This window comes from Nuphar pumila, chromosome 2 (assembly GCF_984573655.1).
Source record: "Nuphar pumila chromosome 2, dmNupPumi1.hap1.1, whole genome shotgun sequence".
NCBI classification, from domain to species: domain Eukaryota; kingdom Viridiplantae; phylum Streptophyta; class Magnoliopsida; order Nymphaeales; family Nymphaeaceae; genus Nuphar; species Nuphar pumila.
In genome coordinates, this window is record NC_143250.1 from 1,910,264 (window position 1) to 1,928,676 (window position 18,413).

General features: G+C 40.3%; 2 protein-coding genes across 2 annotated transcripts; both read left to right on the forward strand.

Annotated features, from left to right (window-relative positions):
- Positions 1–1,951: 1,951 nt before the first annotated feature.
- On the forward strand, positions 1,952–10,975 carry LOC149844422 (uncharacterized). Its single transcript, XM_089997156.1, has 5 exons — positions 1,952–2,075; positions 4,583–5,219; positions 7,097–7,209; positions 7,344–7,903; positions 10,736–10,975. The coding sequence occupies exons 1-5, from the start codon at positions 1,952–1,954 to the stop codon at positions 10,973–10,975; spliced, it is 1,674 nt and encodes a 557-aa protein (XP_089853282.1).
- LOC149844423 (cysteine-rich receptor-like protein kinase 10) lies at positions 10,578–16,975 on the forward strand. The gene is made up of 6 exons (XM_089997208.1): positions 10,578–10,679; positions 10,785–10,948; positions 12,049–12,259; positions 13,945–14,179; positions 16,297–16,453; positions 16,545–16,975. Exons 3-6 carry the CDS (start codon positions 12,094–12,096, stop codon positions 16,845–16,847), a joined length of 861 nt encoding a protein of 286 aa, XP_089853334.1. The 5' UTR covers positions 10,578–10,679; positions 10,785–10,948; positions 12,049–12,093; the 3' UTR covers positions 16,848–16,975.
- The last annotated feature ends 1,438 nt before the right edge of the window (positions 16,976–18,413 follow it).

Genomic DNA, 18,413 nt, shown 5'->3' on the forward strand with positions numbered 1-18,413 from the left:
ACCCTGCATCCATAAAAACAATGCACACATGAATAACAATTACAACGCCGCATATAATGTGTTAACTTGTAGGAAATGGGAACATACAAACTGCCGACAGCTGAAAAAAATTATAGCTAATCCAATCCTGAAGATGTCTTCGACATCACTCATTTGGGAAGAAGAATCTTACTTGGCCACCAACATGTCTTTTTGTTTGAGCTTCTTGAATTTTTACTCTTTCTTTATCCTCGTACACTTTGAAAATAATTCTTAATAAAATCTTCTCACAAAAGTAGATTAGGGCAAATAAGTGTCTTGCTCTAGGTGTTTCTGATGATCCTCAACCAATGTTCCTTATCGTTGTCAAGTTCGACACTGCTATTAATATCCTCTGATCCTTTGGACGTTGAATGACAATTAAAGTTTTTTTTAATTGCATTTGCCAATTCTCTACTGCAATGTCATCACGAGTGTCATCGAAAAATGAAGACTACATATTGTTGAATCTTTCGGCCCAAGAGATGATACTAGAAATGATCGTTTGGGATAGACATTGTTCAGCTCGAGTGGTTTGCAAGAGCTTGTATATGATGCAGTTTATAGTATACTTATGAGGTATCTTTGTGCTTTCTCCTCCAGAGCTTTTCATCGGCGATCCTTGTAGGATTTTCATACTCTCTTCTCTACCACTGCGTGAAACATGCATTTTTGTGAGCTGGTATACCATTACAAAAATTTCGTGAATTAGCGACGGATGCTATCCAACGCTAATCTATTGCAAATTCATTTTAGCGATGGATTGACGATGGATTAGCGATGGATAGCACCTGTCGCAATTTCTTGACCGCTAATTAGCAACATAACAGATTTGTCGCTAATTTGTAATGGATTAACGAATGCCATGATCTGTTGCGAGTCTGTCGCTAAATTTGGTTTTACGACAAATAAATATTTGTTCTTAATCTGTCGCTAAATTGGTGATGGATATTAGCGACAAATATTATCCATCGCTAATCCATCGTAAAATTTAAAAATTTAAAAAAAATCATTGCTCTTTTCTTTCTCCGTTTCAGTAAAATCTTGAATTCGATCAAGCATCTTGGTCTTCTTCTCGTTCACCACAAGAACTAAAGGCAGGTCGACGATAGGAATTACGCCCTCCAAATCCCAATTGTAGAGTCCCTTCCGTGTACTCCCTTATCTAACAATAATAGGTACCATCTATCTAGATATAATATTTACATTTAAATGGATCGCAAAAAAATCTGCCATTTCTATACACCAAAACCCTCTCTGATCAAAAAAGTAATTACAAACTTGAGAAGGAAAAGGAAAAATAAAAAATTGATTGCTACAAAGCATGCATCCAACAGGGGTTTGAAAGAGGGGACACACTCTCGGAGAAACACCAGGATGGAATCTTCCCGTTTCAAGTGTTAACACTAAATTCCGACGAGTAGGTGCTGGGGGGATTGGAGCTGGCCGAAAAGTTGGAGGGTGGAGCTTCTGGCGAAGGCCAAGATGGCCTTAGATGCCACATCAGCAACCGATTGAGCAATTGATCAAAAAATCTTGGCCTTTACCTGGCCTCTCCTCAGTGGAGGGTTCCTGATTTTCTTCCCCCTCTCCGCATCGGAGACGAGATGGGGATATGACTCCATTCTTTTCTACAACAGAGAGAGAGAGAGAGAGAGAGAGAGAGAGAGAGAGAGAGAGAGAGAGAGAGAGAGAGAGAGGTGTGAGCTTCCACATAAGGAAAAGAGAGAAAAAGTGAGCGAAATAAAGGGCGGCCTTGAGAGGATCCGGTGGTTAACTGTTATTTATAGACAAGGAAGCATCGTTTGAGACACACGAGATGAGCTAACATCATTAAGAAGCAGACATCGTCTTCTGGTTGTCCCTGTCCCTGCACCTTCGACCTCTTGCAGTACCTTCCCTCCACTCAATTCGCCTCTACCACCGGATAAACATGCTCCACGAGCTTCATTGCCAGAAGCCCACCGCCCTCCACCTCCGCCTCCTCCATCTCCTCCTCAACCAGAACTCATTGTCGCTTCTCCGCCTCGCCCTTACCCTCATCCAAAGATGGCGATGTACTTATAACGTTGTCGCACACGAATTGCCAACGTGACAACCAATATAAATTTTTTATTATAAATTAGCAACTGACAAATTTTCACTACAAGAAAATTGTTAATTAGCGACGGAAATTTGCGACGGATTTTTTTCGTCACAAATTAGCGACAAATTAGCTAGAGAAAACTTTTTTCATGAATCCGTCGCTAATTAGCGACGGATTAGCGATGAAGGTTGTTTCATCGCTAATCCATCACTAATTAGCGATAGATTAACGACAACAATTTTTCGTCGCTAATTCTCAATACAAGAAAATCATTTTAGCGAGGGAATTTTTCCGTCGCTAATCCGTCGCTAATTAGCGACGGATTAGCGACGGAAAAATTCCCTCGCTAAATCCCTCGCTAATTTTCGATTTAAACCGAGCGCGAAATTTTCCCTCTCTCCTCGTTCGAAATTTAAATCGACCGCGCGATTTAAACCGCTCTCTCCCCGTCGAAGAGCGCGTTGGAGAGCATGACGGCGATGAGGCAGATTGTTGGAGGACGGCGACACCGGCGGACGACGACGGAGGACGGCGACGCCGGAGGACGACGACGATGGAGGAGGACGGCGACGATGGAGGACGACGCCGACTTCGAAGGACACAGTTTCATGGAGGACGGCGACGCCGGAGGACGGCGATGACTTCGGAGGACGCCGTTTCACGGAGGACGGCGACACCAGAGGACGGTGACGACGTCGGAGGACGGCGACAGTGACGACGTCGGAGGACAGCAACGGTGACGACGGAGGACGGCGACGAGTTCGGAGGACGCCGTTTCATGGTGGATGGCGACGAGGCTGAGCGATTGTTGGAGGAAGGCGACGCCGGTTCACGGAGGACGATACAAGTCTGTGAAATCCCTGTCGGGTGCGGTATAAGTCCGGCTTATTGCTGCCGGAATACCGCACGACAGTGATCAATTTTTTTTTTTTTTTTATTTTTTAAATTTAGCGACAGATTAGCGACGGATAATGTCTGTCGCTAATCTGTCGCAAATTTGCGACAGAATTAACGACAGATAAGTTTTTTCGCCAATTAGCGAGCAAAAATTCGTGATGGCCTAAATCCGTCGCTAATCCGTCGCTAAGCCATCGCTAAATTGTTTAGCGACGGCTTAGCGATGGATTAGCGACGGATTTAGGTCATCGCTAATCCACAGGTTTCTTGTAGTGTTTGTCGCTAATTAATGATGAATTTTGATACAAATTTTTTATCTCGAATCTATCGCTAATTAGTGACAAATTTTGAGACAGAATTTTTTCATCACTAATTCAACAACTAATTCCAATTTTAGGGACAACTAGTCTTTCCTAGCTAATCCGTCATAAATTTGTGATGGAACTAATCTAACACAAACTTATGCCGCTAATTAAGATTTTTTTTATAGTGTACCTTCTGAGGTGCACGATGATGAAGCATCCTTCGAGATAGTCTGTCAAGGCGCTCTCTATTACTAGTTATTGCATCGAGTTGTCCCATCCCTTGTCTGGAGGCTACAATGTTCTTAGATAGATAAGATATTCTCCAAAGAGTAACCGTATAGGCTGCAACGAGTAGCCGCATACGCTGCATTGAAATCATCATGTAATAGACTTATCACTATTTGAATCAGTTATATTTGCACAAAATTTCACCACATTCATGAAATTATGATACTTATTTAATCAAAATCATTTTAGTTCATTAATCATCCTCATATATCTAAAAATAACAATATTAGACAAAACAAAAATGAAACAAAGCAAAATAAGAGATAATCGAACTAGAATAATTAAATAAAATTAAACATTCCTAAATGCTATATCATATCACTCATCAATTCATGTGAAATTTGCATCTCTCCTTGAACTTCTTCGTGTCTGTTGAGGGTGTGGTATACAAAGAACATTCAAGTTGTATTGGGGAAAAGTAGGAGTATAAAGTAGGTGACACGGGAACTGAGGTTGGGTCAAGACAGCTTGTGAAATTTTATAGCATATCTGGACCCGACCCCACTTTCGATTAAGACCTGTAATTTATCAATGTAAAAATGATAAAAAATATGGTTTTATAGGGTATGGTATGGGTCTGGTTCACATAGTTATTATCGGATTTAGGTATGGTTTTTCTTATAATAGGACAAATTTGGTTCAAGTCTGGTTTCACTTGGGTCTGAATCAAACTCGAACCATTGACATCCTTATCCCTTGAATTGTAATGTGTGGTGCAAATTTTTCATCAAATAATGCAAAAGAGTGTATTGAAAAATCGATACACACACACACACACACACACACACACACATATATATATATATATATATATATATATATATATATAGCATAGCATAGCATTGAAGGAGACCGAGAGCTGCACTCCCTTGCATGTCACCTTCGGATATGCATCCTTCAAGATCTTCCCACCACTACCTTATCAAATGCCAACGATACTGCATCCTGCTCTTTGCCTTTGTGATAATACTTCCTTATAATTGCTCAGCCTATTGGTGGGTATATTATCCCAATAATTACTACACGGCAAACAGTGTGTTCCAGCAGAACCTGAACCAGCTGCTGCTTTCTTTCACAAACTTTGAAGATCCCAACATCACGTTCATTACGACAAGCGAAGGCCAATATCCCGATCAAGTCTACGGCCTCTTCCAATGCAGAGGCGATGTTCCCGTTGAGAATTGCCGAAATTGTGTGGGTAATGCAACGAGGGACATGACAACGCGCTTTCCCTTCATCAAAGACCTGAGCATATGGTACGAGTACTGTTACATACGATACTCGGATAGAAACTTCACTGGCGTCGCGACCGGGGGGGGATACTACAGATGCAATTTAGAGAATGCAACCAACCAAGACCTTTTCAACCGGCAGCTGAGTTCCTTGATGCAGAATCTTTCTTCCCAAGCCATCTCGAATAAATCGCCCCCCATGTTTGCGGCCGATGAGATCGAGTATATGGGCTCTGAGAAGATTTATGGTATGGTGCAGTGTAGAAGAGATATCTCTCTCGATGACTGCCAGAATTGCTTGGCAAACCAGATAACAAAAATTCAAAGTTACTGCAATGGAATTAGACAAGGCGCAGAATTTATGATTGCAAGTTGCGGTGTAGAGTACGAAACGTACCGTTTTTTTTGGATTCAATCAAGGGTGACGCCACAACCTACACCATCTCCAGCAAGTCCACAGCAAAATAGTGGTGTTTCGGGTGAGTCCTGCTTCTACGAGAATCCATTATATTTTACGGAAAAGTTCATTTAGGCCCTAATTTCAAATATGGACCACACTTTTTAAGAATTCTAATATGGGTCAAACTTTTCCGAAAAAGCAATCAAATAGAGACTTTCGGTAAACGTCTTGTTTCTTTTATTGTCCTTTGAAAATTTAAAAGTACCCATTCATTCTCGTAAAAAGAAAAAAAGTAAATAGTTTGAACTCTGAATGATGAAGGCCACTCTTGTAATTTGGCTTGTTATATAACCTAGAGGTGGCAATGAGCTGGGTCCCACCGGCTGAGCTTGGCCCCAATAGGGTTTTTGACCGACCCAAAGTGGGCTGACATGGGCGGTTCAGACTCACCAGCTTAATGGGCGGATTTAGGTTGGGCTTTGACTGGTCCGTCACGGTCCATTAGCGGGTTGGTAGGCCTGTTGTTCACCCCCTGAGTTAAAGGACAATATTAAATGCAGACCCTTGTTTGTTTGGCAGTTTTTAGGAAAACACTGGCTTATAATTGGAATTTTAGAAATGTCGAGACCCCATATTTAGAATCAAGGGGTTGGTCCTTAAATAAAATTTTCTCTATATTTTACGTTATAATATTTTATGATGACCAAAAACCCTCCCTAAATCTAGAAAAAACCTATGTGCATCAGTGGAGTTTGATATCTTCTCAGCACCTTCACAACCACCCGGCTGGCCATGCAAGTGACCTCGCAATAGGTATAATGTTATATTTCAACTTGCAACTAATTTAAAAATGGGTATAAGTCCTGGTAAGAAGTATGGGGGTACCAACGAGGTGGTATCGCATGTGGTAAGCGGCGCCCTATGTCAAGCTGAAGGCCCAGGATCTAATAATCCCTCTACCATATTAGACGGCTGTTGTTCTGGTAGGGGTTTACCTAACCCCAGCTTGCCTTTGAAAAAAAAAGTATTGGGTGTGATCACGGCACATGCAGCTCTTGGAAGTTGAGGGTATATTTTTATTAATATACAAAGTAATATGGTTTTAAAATTTTGAAATGAGTTTGTAATGAACATTTGTGCCGTTTCCAAAAGTCATCAATATGATTAGGGATGGCAGTGGACGGGGGAAAGTGGAGCCCCGCCCTGCCTCACCCCGTTTGGACCGGGGATCGATGAAAGGTATGAAATGGGGATGGAGGCCGGGGGACGAAGGTTAAAATCTATCCCTGTTTGGGGATGGACTTACACTTTTCCCCGCCCCATCCCCGGTCCTTCTAAAGGAAGGCAATAGACTACGGGGAAACGGGGGCCCGCCCCTCCTCATCCCCGTATGAACCAGGGATGAAGGCGGGGGTGGAGGTTAAAATCCATCCCCGTGCGGGGATGGAGGTTCTAATCTTGAGACGGGGTGGGGGTGGAGACCCCGGTCCCCCCGCCCCGGCCCCGATCCATTGCCATCCCTAAATATGATCCCTTAAAATTAGGGGTGTCAATGGGTCGGGTATAACCGTCTGTATTCAAACCAAAATGATAAAGAAGAATGAAGCTGAAGGCCCGATTAATATATGGATTCGAGTATAGTTTGTGAAATTTCAATGTAAACATGATAAAAAATATTATTTGTTCTGGTTCATGCAGTTCTTCTTATACGGTTCGAGTAAAGTTTCTTTTACAGTGGACCCGATTAGACACGTGTTCAGACCTGATCTTGTAGCCGAATTCCACCTGGGGACACCCCCACTTAAAACATTAATATAAAGTTAGAAAATAAATAAAGGTAATTTTTTTTTATGCCTGCATCTGCATGCAGCTCTGCTGCTGACCATCCATCTTCGCAGTTTTCGAGTTTCGAGAATGCCAAGATGCGTGCCTGTCAAGCTGAGTCGCTGCATGCCCACCATTCACCCATTAACAGCCCCGATGGTTCTTATCGCATGTTAACTTTGTTTGAGATATGCATCCTCCAAGATCTTCCCACCAGTAACTGTACCAATGACGATAGTGGTTCATCTTGTTTTTCTTGCCTTTGCTCTAATACGTACGTCCCCATTCCTCAGGCGATGTGGACCCTATCAAGGCATGTGACCTCAATACTAACTACTCGGCAAACGATGTGTTCGAGCAGAACCTGAAGCAGCTCTTGTCCTCTTTAGCTGCCTTAGATCCCAACACACTCTTCTATACGACCAGCGCAGGCCAAGATCCAGATAAAGTCTATGGTCTCTTCCAATGCAGAGGCGATGCTTCCCCTGAACAGTGCCGAAATTGTGTGGGTAATGGAACAAGTGACATGACCAAGATCTGTCCCAGCAGCAAAGACGTGAGCATTTGGTACGATGACTGTTACGTACGGTACTCCTATAAAAGTTTCACTGAGTCCGACAATGTCGGAGTACACCCCAAGTGCGATCAGCATAATGCAACCAGCCAAGACATATTCAACGGGCACCTCAGTTCCTTGATGGAAAATCTTTCTTCCCACGCCACCTCGAATCCGTCGGGCCACATGTTTGCGACGGGAGAGATTGATTATACCCCCTTTACAAAGATTTATGGATTGGTGCAGTGTAGAAGCGATATATCTCTCATTAAGTGTAGGCGTTGCTTGTCAGACCAGGTAAGCAATATTCCACGTTATTGCAATGGAAGTCAAGGTGGACAACTTGTGGAGGCGATTTGCGGTATAAGGTACGAAACGTACCCTTTTTTTAACTCGGTGGCACCTCCTCCTCAGCAAGATAATAGCGGTGAGTCCTGCTTCGTTTCAGCCATGATTTGAAATTATATTTTATACGATAATCTTATGTTCCAACTTGCAAACCATTTAATCACCCAGGTCCTCTGCCACATGGGGCTTAAGACATATCTGGTAGGGGTCTGCCTAACCCCAGCTTGCCTTTCAAAAAAACTTGCAACTATTTAAAAATGAACATTAGTTCTGATACGAAGCATTAGTTATGATTATGGCACATGTTTGTCTACAAGGTTCTGAGTATATTTTTGTTTAAAACACAAAGTAATATGGGTCTAAAATTTAGAAATGAGTTTCTAATAAACATTTATGCCGTTTCCAGAATCTAATCCATATGATTCGCTTAAAACATTAATATGAAATGGATATCGAAGAACTAAACATGTTATTGTGCATACATGATCTATTATTATTTTGTTATAGTTCTTATATTCACAATATTATCCCCAATTCAACAGCGCCATTAATTCTACCAAGGACATTTTCTTTATTTTTTGGATGGAAAAATATCAGGCTTGTTTTTGGTTGGAATAATACACGGATACAAAGGAAGAGTGATGAGGTATCATTCCTCCAAGGAACAAGCTACACCCAAGCGAAGTACAAAAGAAAAATATACAATTAGGGGGAAAGCATAGGCCCTGGGAGCAGGGTCCTAGCCTCGGAATTTTACGCTGCCGGAAGCCAACACGACCAGGTCTTGGTGCAGGATGCAGTTTCTTTGGGTTATAAATCCAAAAACAAAAAGACAACTGAATTACTTACCGGAAGATCACTATCCCAAAGAATCTTGTACGGTAGCCAAGATACTAAGAGGGGAACCGAACATATTATAACACAAAGCCATTGTGAATTGTCCGCTAGTGGAGTGTTTCCAGCAGACTTTACCTTTCTCTTGTGTGAGTTCTGCTGTTTTCAAGACTTGCATCAGATTCAACCATTTATTGAGGATGTTGGGAGTGTAAAAATGGCATAGATACTCACACACCACACACGACCCAAGAGAATCAAGTTCACACACTTACCACGCAACCCAAGAAAACAAGGAAATCTTTATGTGGTTCAGCTATAGGCAGCCTACATCCACCCTAATATGCTTCTCTCTCTTTCCCTCATTCTTTACATTGAGAGAGAGAGAGAGAGAGCTTATATTTATAAGTCTCCATTGTTTACATAAACACTTACGTCCATCAATAGACAACTCTCTACAAATGAAAGATTAATTTACAACTCAATACAAACTTGTCTAGGTAGAGAACTTTCTCCTCAAGTCAAGTCCCATAGGTTGCCTCTATTAGATTCCTTGGTTCTTTCCATTGAGATGCATTGGTTGATCTCTCTTCTTCTTGATATTCCTTCAGCCCTTTCTTATCTATGTGAGATTTCTAAATCGTGTTTTGGACTCTCCTTAGAGGAGAATTTTTTTTTTAAGAACCTTATAAGAGGTGACTTGTTTTGGGTGTAAGTCTTTTCTATATAGGACTATTGACACATATGGAAAGCTGAGACATAGGCCGAGACATATGTTCCTTAGGAACTTTCCTTGGGTTACAAGTTTTACAAGAATCCTTAGAGGAGTCAACTTTCTCTAATGAGTCGACTTTTATTGAGCACCGCTAATATACATGAGGAACAAACACCTCTTTTTTCTTTTTTCCATTTTCATTTTCTAGATTGTTTCTCATGAAACCAACCTTACAAGTGATTTACATGCCTTTCTTGGTGAGAACCATCCTTTGAAATGCCTGATTGTGACATAAAGATATGTTTTTATAAGGCTTCAAAAATCAATGGCTTACAATATGCCATCTTTCTTGGGTCATACAATTGTGTATTTTGATCAAGAAAACATTATTTGAAAGCGGGTTCCAACTACTTGAAACATGCTCAACACCCCGTGAGTGGAAACAATGATTTTTTAATCTTTTTGTTCTTTTTTGTGAATCGCACCTTCTAAATAAGATCATGTTTGGTTTAGTAAGGAATAACCCTTGATCATGTGTTTCCAATGTGTATATAATATTTTCTGAATGGTTTTGTGTCATTTCAAACACCTACCTATTTATTCCAGTTAACATGCCCCAAAATTGTGAAATTTGCAGCATGATGTAGTTCACATTTCACTGTTTGCGTTCTGCCTGGATTATTATAATTTTTTTTATGAATCATTGTTATTAGTTGTCAAAAAATGGAAATCATAAAATGGTCCTGTCTACACCTGAATCCTTGAAAAACAATGGGAAAGATAAAAAAATTGGCTGTTGAATTAAAGCTAGCCAGGCCCACCCTTAAAACAGTGGAGTTGAGGCGATTCTTGTGATTGACAAAACCTCAAAAGGCCACTTGGTAACTAGCAAGGAAAACGACTTGGCTCAAGCGTCTCCATGTACCTAGATGGGCATTTGGAGCGAAGTATGAAATATCTTTAAAATAATATTCCTTACATAATACGTATGAAATGATGAAGTATATCCGTTGCTAAGGGTTGATCAGAAAATGAGATAGATTTCCAATGCAGGTACTGGAAAACACAGCACAAGCATTATTATTATCTCCATCGTAATCCCAATAGCAGGACTTCTCCTCATCACTTGTGCTGGCTTCCTGATAGTGAAGAGAAGAAGTGAAAGAAAACTACAAGGTAATGAACAATGAGTTCTTTAGTTTCACAATGCTTGGTTTCTTGTCAAAAAAAAGAAAGAAAAAACAGAGAAATTTCACATGCTTAGAACTCCAAATATAACAGAAGAAAAAAAGCTTCTCGAAGTCCAATCAGCAGATCAGGAGGCTAAAGCAGATCTGGCGGAAAAGGAATCACTGTTCTTTGATTTGGAGGACATTAGAGTTGCCACAAATAATTTTTCAGTTGAAAACAAGCTTGGAGAAGGTGGATATGGTCCTGTTTACAAGGTAATTGCCCCTTCAACATCTCGTTAAGTTTCCATTGCCAATTTTGATTGTGGTTGATAAAAAAAGCTCACATATTAATTGTGTCCATCCCTTCCAAACACCTGAACCCGTCAACCATTTGGAGTTCTTTGTACACCAATAGGGCCAACCATCAATAGCATATTTACTTTTCATCACCCTGGACCATTGCATGTCTTCCTTGCATAACAACCACATCCACTTCGGCATGTAAACTGAATTAAGCTTCAGTGGGTCCCTAATACCCAACCCACCCATGTGAATGGGTTTAGCCATAGAATCCCACGAGGCTAGATGCGTGTTCTTTTAATTAGGGGTGGCAATTTCTGACACGACCCGCCAACCCGCCTCTTAGGCGGGTTCGGGTTGGGCTTAAGCCAACCCGTTTAATAAACGGGTCGACCTGCGTAACCCGTTTATTAAACAGGTCAGGTTCGGGTTGGGGGTATGCCAACCCGCCAACCCGGCTGACCCGTTTAATAAACGGGTTAGGCGGGTGGGTCAACCCGCCAACCCGTCTGCCCGACCCGCCAACCTGACCCGCCAACCCGACCCGCCAACCTGCCTACCTGCCAACCCGATCCGTCAACCCGCCAACCTGAAAACCCGTTTACCCGACCCAACCCATTTATTAAATGGGTTGGCGGGTCGTGTCGGGTTACCCGTTTATTAAACGGGTCGGGTTCGTGTTTGCCACAGCCGACCCGTTTAATAAACGGGTCGGGTTCGGGTTGAGGTATGCTGACACGCCAACCCGACCCGATTGCCACCCCTACTTTTAATGACCACACCCGCTCCGAATAAACTTTTTAGTAGCCACCAGTCCCTTTTCAACACTTCTCGGCATAGATAAGATTTGCAAGAGATGAAGGGAATCCAAACCAACACATGCTTGCTACCCTCGTTAGCGATTTTGTGTTGTACTTCACAAAAAATAGCTACCGGCCTGGTGATTTTCTATGTTTTGTGGGGACAGTGTACTTTTACAAAGTACTCTGGCTCGATCACCTAACCACGCTTCGACCTGACCAGCCATCCAATCTTCTGATGATCAAAATGCTAAATAAACATATATACTGCAGGGAGAGCTATCATATGGTAAAGATGTTGCAGTGAAAAGACTCTCAATGCAATCTTCGCAAGGGGCGGCAGAGTTTAAGAATGAAGTAGAGCTTGTGGCCGAACTTCAACATAGGAATCTTGTTCGACTGTTGGGTTGCTGTGTAGAGAAAGATGAGAAGCTACTAATTTACGAGTACATGCCAAACACCAGCCTAGATAAGTTTCTATTCGGTAAGTCCAAATATTTTCTGCAAATTCCTTTTCAGAACTAGTGAAGCTGCCCCTCTTAAGAAGGGCCCAAATTAAAAAACAAAGGTGATTATGATTTTTAAAATGTTGAAGAAAAAAAGTGTTATTAGGATAGCTTATGGTTTGTTAAGGCAAGTCAACGCTAATCATTTTAATTTTTAAAGACCTTGCTTAATATATAAAAATAAAAAAGATTGCTTTTTTATGCATTAATGGATTACAGTTATCGTTCCTCAAAAAAAAAGTCCGATGATATATATATATATATAGAGAGAGAGAGGAATCCGACTCTTTAGACCTTTTTATTTTAATGAAATAAAGTTCAATTATAAAGATTTATGGGAAGAATTAAAACATAGTTGTGATGAGGTAGACACTTAGAGAACACTTATTTGAATTGGACAGTAACGTGCCCAGGGCTATCAAGTTCGTGACCGCTGGAGGATAGATTTTGTTTAAAGGGGAAAAAAAATTCAGTTTCTAATATCTAAACTTTTCAAAAGGGAGCATCACTTATTGGGTTGAAAATTTAAAAAAAAAATAAAAATTTTTTTCTTAAAGGGGGTAAAAAAAAAATAGGTTTCTAATACGTAAAATTTTCAAAACTTTTCAAAGGGGGCCATCACTTACTAGGTTGACTTTTTTTTTTCTAAAATTTTTGCATAAAGGGGAATTTTTTTTTTGGTTTCTAATACTTAAAATTTTCAAAACTTTTAAAAAATGAGGATCACTTATTTTCAAAACTTTAGCACGGGCTCGATCCGCCACTTGTTCATGACACGTACGAGTTCTGGGGCTGAACACTTCTTGCAATTGAGAATGGCTTGCGTGCATGTTTTAGATTTTTTGAAAAGCAAGTCAAATCTATGCAAGACTTCCCCACTTGAACATTAATAGATATTAGATACTGACTGATTAAAGCTTGGTTTCTCACTTAATTAATAGATGTTAGATAAATAACAAAGTTTTGCTAAACATGGAATGCATAATTTTCTTCTTTAGCATCTTTTAGGTTTTTTTTTTGCAAATTAGCCGCCTCATTTGCAAAATAGTCCCTGTCTTATGCCATTTTGCAAATCAGTTCTCTCCTTTAGCACCGTTATTGCAAACTGGTCCTTCTGTCAACTGCTGGTTACCTAAAGTGCCCTTCATCAAATAGTTGTCAGTTTTAGCAACATGTTTGTTCGATCTTCAAGACATGCTATCCATACATAAATCTTTATTTCCTTAAAAAAAAAAAACAGACTGCCATGAAAGAATAATTCATCTCTAGGTTCACTTGCCTTTGAGTACATTAGAAAGATCTATATGGCTCTTGCTTTTATCCTTCAAAACTAGAAAAACATAATCATCGTCAAGAGGGCCCGTTTGCTTGTCACGAAAATGGGAGGTTTTCCACGGAAGTGCATAGGCTTCTGTGCCGTTTTCACAGGCCACACAATGCAAGACAAACATGGGAGTTGTTTTCCTCGGTGAAAGCAGCCCCCATTTTACACGCTGGACCCTCCTTTCCACGGGTTCAGTTCCCGTGGGGCATTGTTCGATTCATTTTCCGCGGAAGGTGCGCTTCCGTGACAAGCAAACTTGATGATACATCAATTCAATGAATTCTAAGTTCGTGTCGTAAATTATTAAATTATTGTACCGTGCAATTTTCATGGCAACAGATCCTGTCAGATGCACACTGTTGGAATGGCAGACTCGCTTCAAAATCATCATTGGAGTGGCAAGAGGACTTCTTTATCTTCATGAAGATTCTCGACTTAAGATAATTCACAGGGATTTGAAAGCCAGTAATGTTCTGTTAGACAAAGACATGAACCCTAAAATTGCAGACTTTGGCTTGGCAAGAAATTTTGGAGACCAAATGCAAGCGAAGACAAGCAAGGTCGTTGGAACATAGTAAGCTTGTTCGTCTCATAAACTATTTGAGAAGTATTCTTAGTGTTTCTTTTGAATGAAGAGAAGTATCTTTAGCAAGAAAGGAAAGGGAAAAAACCATCTTCAATAATTTCATTATTTGCACTCGGATGCGTTGGAAGTGTCCAGTTTAGACTCCGAGTGCGTCTTCAAAATGAGTTGAAACTCTGAAGGCTAGCAGATGCATGGTGAAGATGAACTGGGCTTAATCAACTCAATTAAGATGGGGAATTGGCCGAATAAATCGTATAATTAAGATACCATGTGAAAATCTATCCAAGACAAAAGCTCAGGCCTGGGTAACGTTCTTCCTTGACTACTCTTTCGTAGACTAATTAATTGGATCCCTAGGGTTAACGTAGGATCCTAGGGCATCATATATCATAGCGTAGGATCCTTTTTCTATTTAGAGACTACACAAGGCCGATTTTAAAGTGCACACTAAATGTGACTTAGTGATAGACTTGTTCATTTTTTTCTTTCTAAGGCTATGTTTGGGAGCCTTGCACTGGGATGGAAACATGATTTCCATGTGTTGACAAAATATGGTTTTAGAGCTGTCAATATCATGATTTTAAAACCCAGTGACTCATCACTCAGCTCATGCTTGAGTGACTAGTGACCTAGCCGGGTCAACTGAGTGACTTAATTACTCGGGTCACGTTAACTTTATTTTTTTATATAAAATATATAAATACATGTATATAATATAAATATTTTATAGTATTTTATCAATATATTATATAGTATATCATATTTTTATAATATATTTAATGTATAATTTTATTAATACATATATAACTATATTTTTATACAAATACACATAATATTTATATTATATTTCATATAATATATGTAATTATATATAAAATATTATATATATGTATATATATATATATATATATATATATATATATATATATACATGACTCGCCCATGACTTGACTGACTTGTCCATGACTCGGTCGGGTCAACTCCGTGACTCAGTTAAGTTTTTTACAAAATGAGTTTGTAGTCATTTTTGAACATCAGGGATGCGTCCCAGTTGACCCAAAGAATTTTAAAACTACGGTCAATACCACAAGCTGTTTGGAAGCTCCTTCTGGTTTCATGTGGTTTTAGCATTTCATGGAAATGGTTTTACTAAAAAGAAATATGCTTTTTTGGAGCCAATTTAGTTAAAAGTATGTGCATGTATTTTTCTATGCATATCTATCTGTGTGTGTCTATGCATATGTGCATTTTCATGTATGCATGTCCATACATTTATGTATTTGTCCATGCATGTCAATACATGTGCATTTGCATGTATTTGTTCATGCATATATATACATGCATGTATTTACCTATATTTGTCCATGTATATGTGCCCAAGCATGTATTTGCATGCAATTATCCATGCATGTCTATGTATATGTGTCCATTCATGTATTTGCATCTATTTGTCACTGCATGTGTTCATGCATATATTTGTCCATGTGTATGTGTTCATGCATCTCTATGAATGTGTCCATGCATGTGTCCATACATTTCATACATATGCATCTATTCATGTATTTGCATGTATTTTTCTATGCATGTGCCCATGCATATATATCTGTCCACAAATATGTGTCGATGCATATTTGGTGATCCATGTGTTGATGCATTGTGTGGTTGTGGGGTTATTAGTGAGGCATTAGGGCATGTACAAAGGATGGTGTTCAAAGGTGGATTTCACAAAACCTGCCTCAGGTGGTTGTTGTATATCTGCAATGGGGAGGGTGCTGGAGGTTGCCATTGCCATGTCTTTGGCAAAACACTGCTCCCAAAAGCCATTGTACAACACCTACTTCGCTCTTTTTTAGGTGCATTTTTTTTTAAATATCAGGGTAAAATGTTAATTCTAAATAACATTTAACAGAAAACTTTATGGTGGTAAACTCTTAGGTCTTTTTAATTTAGGTGTGTTTTTAAATTTTTTTAAAACTTAAGTGTCGTTTTTATTAATGCCCAAAATTTAGCTGCCTTTTTAAAAGTTTCTATCTTTTTTTTTAGAGAAAAGAAAATTTTCCTTTATTTGAATATAAGTTGGCTGCAACATGTTTTTGTGCTTGTAGTGGATATATGGCACCAGAGTATATGATGGAAGGACATTATTCGGCTAAATCTGATGTCTATAGTTTTGGAGTTTTGTTATTAGAGATAGTGAGTGGTCGTAAGAACTACTCTCCTTCATTTCAATCATTTCCCGGGCAATTCAGCCTTCTCAGATATGTAAGCTTATTGAATTCTCATTTCTCTCCCAAATTTGGTAAATAATCAATTTCTAAAATGTATATGCTGAAATGAGCATGAAATTTTGCAGGCTTGGAGTCTCTGGCAAGATAACAAAGCATTGGAGGTGATGGATCGGGTTTTGGCTGAATCATATGAAATAACTGAAGTGACGAGATGTATTCAGATTGGTTTGTTGTGTGTTCAAGATGATCCAAAAGACAGACCTACGATGTCTTCTATTGTTCTTATGCTCAACAGTTACTCTGTGCCACTGTCTGCTCCTTCACCTCCTACTTATTTCATAGGTCAAAGATTGGGAGGGGATAGTACAACAATTGGATCTAGCTCAAGTGCCATGCAGGTGTCTGCTACTGAATTTCAGGCTCGATAGATTCATAATTCCTTCTAAGGAAATAGAAAATAATTTATTGAAAATTAGCACCAGATTACAAAGGTTGAGGATGAGATATCCTCAAAACCATTCTGATGAGTTTGGGTGTTGTGAAGTTTCCTAGTTCGATCAATGATGTAATAATACAAACTATGTGCGCCCTTGGTCTCTTATTGCATCTGTATACTTTCCAACAATGTTTTTATTGTATTTAATGTCTTTTCCTGGGGTTTATATCTTCTTGCAGCATGTATTTGGATCCATTAATGTTGGGGAAGATTGAAGAGAGAGGATCCAGTCATAAGCTTAAAGGCTATATCTTGGATCATGTGGTTGGAACCACTAATGTTGGGTTAATGTTAGGGGAGGTTGAGGAAGCCCACTCCAAATGTGTGCACCTCAACACCAACATTTGTAACTTCTCTCTGAAGTTCCTTTCTTCTCAACAGCCTTAGGTGCAAGCAGGGATTGGCTCTGGCTTAACTTAGTAAAAAATGATCCTTAATGCCAAAAATTGTTGGATTCAATGACTAAGTTGCAACAGAACTTTCCCAATATCTGCTTTGTCCTTTTTAATAATTTTAAAATAGAAATGCAATGGCTAACGCTTGGAGGTGGCCACCATCTATGGAATTTATTCATTTGGGAAGGCCATCACCGGTAGAACCATTGTAGAGTCCCAAAGCAGTCTCTCTCTTTGACTCTTAAAGGTAATACCAAACGTTTCCAGCATCTTATATTTACTTGGGAAAAAAGGTTAATAATAAAAATGAGATAATTAATCTGTTTCTGTTAAAGCTCTTGATAAAGATCACAATGGAGATCACGATCTTAACTGCCAGCATTATCGTGATCCTAATGAAGGACCTAATGGGGAAACATTTTGTGGATTACTTTGTAAAGATGATGTAAAACCCACGTAAAAAAAAAAAAATCGGACCGGGGTTGGGTTTAATTGGACCCGACCCGGGCTTGTTCTCGTTAGGGTTTTAAAACCCGATGCAGGGTGAGGGTTTTAAAACAAAACCCTCTCCCTTGTGCACTGCACCCTGCCCATGCCACTCCACTCCCTTGACTGGATAAGGGAAACCCTTGAGGGTTTCCCCAAATACCCCCCCCCCCCCCCCCCCCGAGCTCTTTAAGAGCATCACCGAAGGGGAGGGTGGGCTCAGCGACGCTCCTCTCCTCCTCTTCCTCGCTCTCCTCGCGTCAGTGCTCCTTTCTTGCAACTCCCGACACTGCCATGTCTGACCCTCATCGGTACATCTGCAGTTCCCTCGTTCCCTGTGCACGACAGCCCCAATGATGCCGACCGATGATGCCGGCCGCCGAACCCCTCACATGTACGCCCTTCTCCTCCTCCCCTGTCTTCTTGTTCCCCTCCCTCTCTCCTTTCTCTCTATTGGCCCTATAGGAGGTCGGCGGCTCCCTGTCGTGCCCTCCTGCTCCCTCTGTGCGTACCAGAAGGGCGGCAGGAGATCCACTACCCCCCGGTTGCACCTTCCCCACCTCCCCCCCTTCTTTTCTTTGCGTTGTCGGGAGGCTAGCAGGGGGTTGGTGGTCCCT

Excerpts from the sequence above, each read along its gene's own strand:
- LOC149844423 (XM_089997208.1), top strand. The coding sequence starts at position 12,094 with ATGCAATCTTCGCAAGGGGCGGCAGAGTTTAAGAATGAAGTAGAGCTT. Across the intron at positions 14,180-16,296 it reads AGCAAGGTCGTTGGAACATA|TGGATATATGGCACCAGAGT; the intron begins GTAAGCTTGTTC and ends TTGTGCTTGTAG. Across the intron at positions 16,454-16,544 it reads AATTCAGCCTTCTCAGATAT|GCTTGGAGTCTCTGGCAAGA; the intron begins GTAAGCTTATTG and ends GAAATTTTGCAG.
- LOC149844422 (XM_089997156.1), top strand. The coding sequence starts at position 1,952 with ATGCTCCACGAGCTTCATTGCCAGAAGCCCACCGCCCTCCACCTCCGC. Across the intron at positions 7,210-7,343 it reads ACCCATTAACAGCCCCGATG|GCGATGTGGACCCTATCAAG; the intron begins GTTCTTATCGCA and ends CCCATTCCTCAG. Across the intron at positions 7,904-10,735 it reads GGCGTTGCTTGTCAGACCAG|AAAGAAAAAACAGAGAAATT; the intron begins GTAAGCAATATT and ends GTCAAAAAAAAG.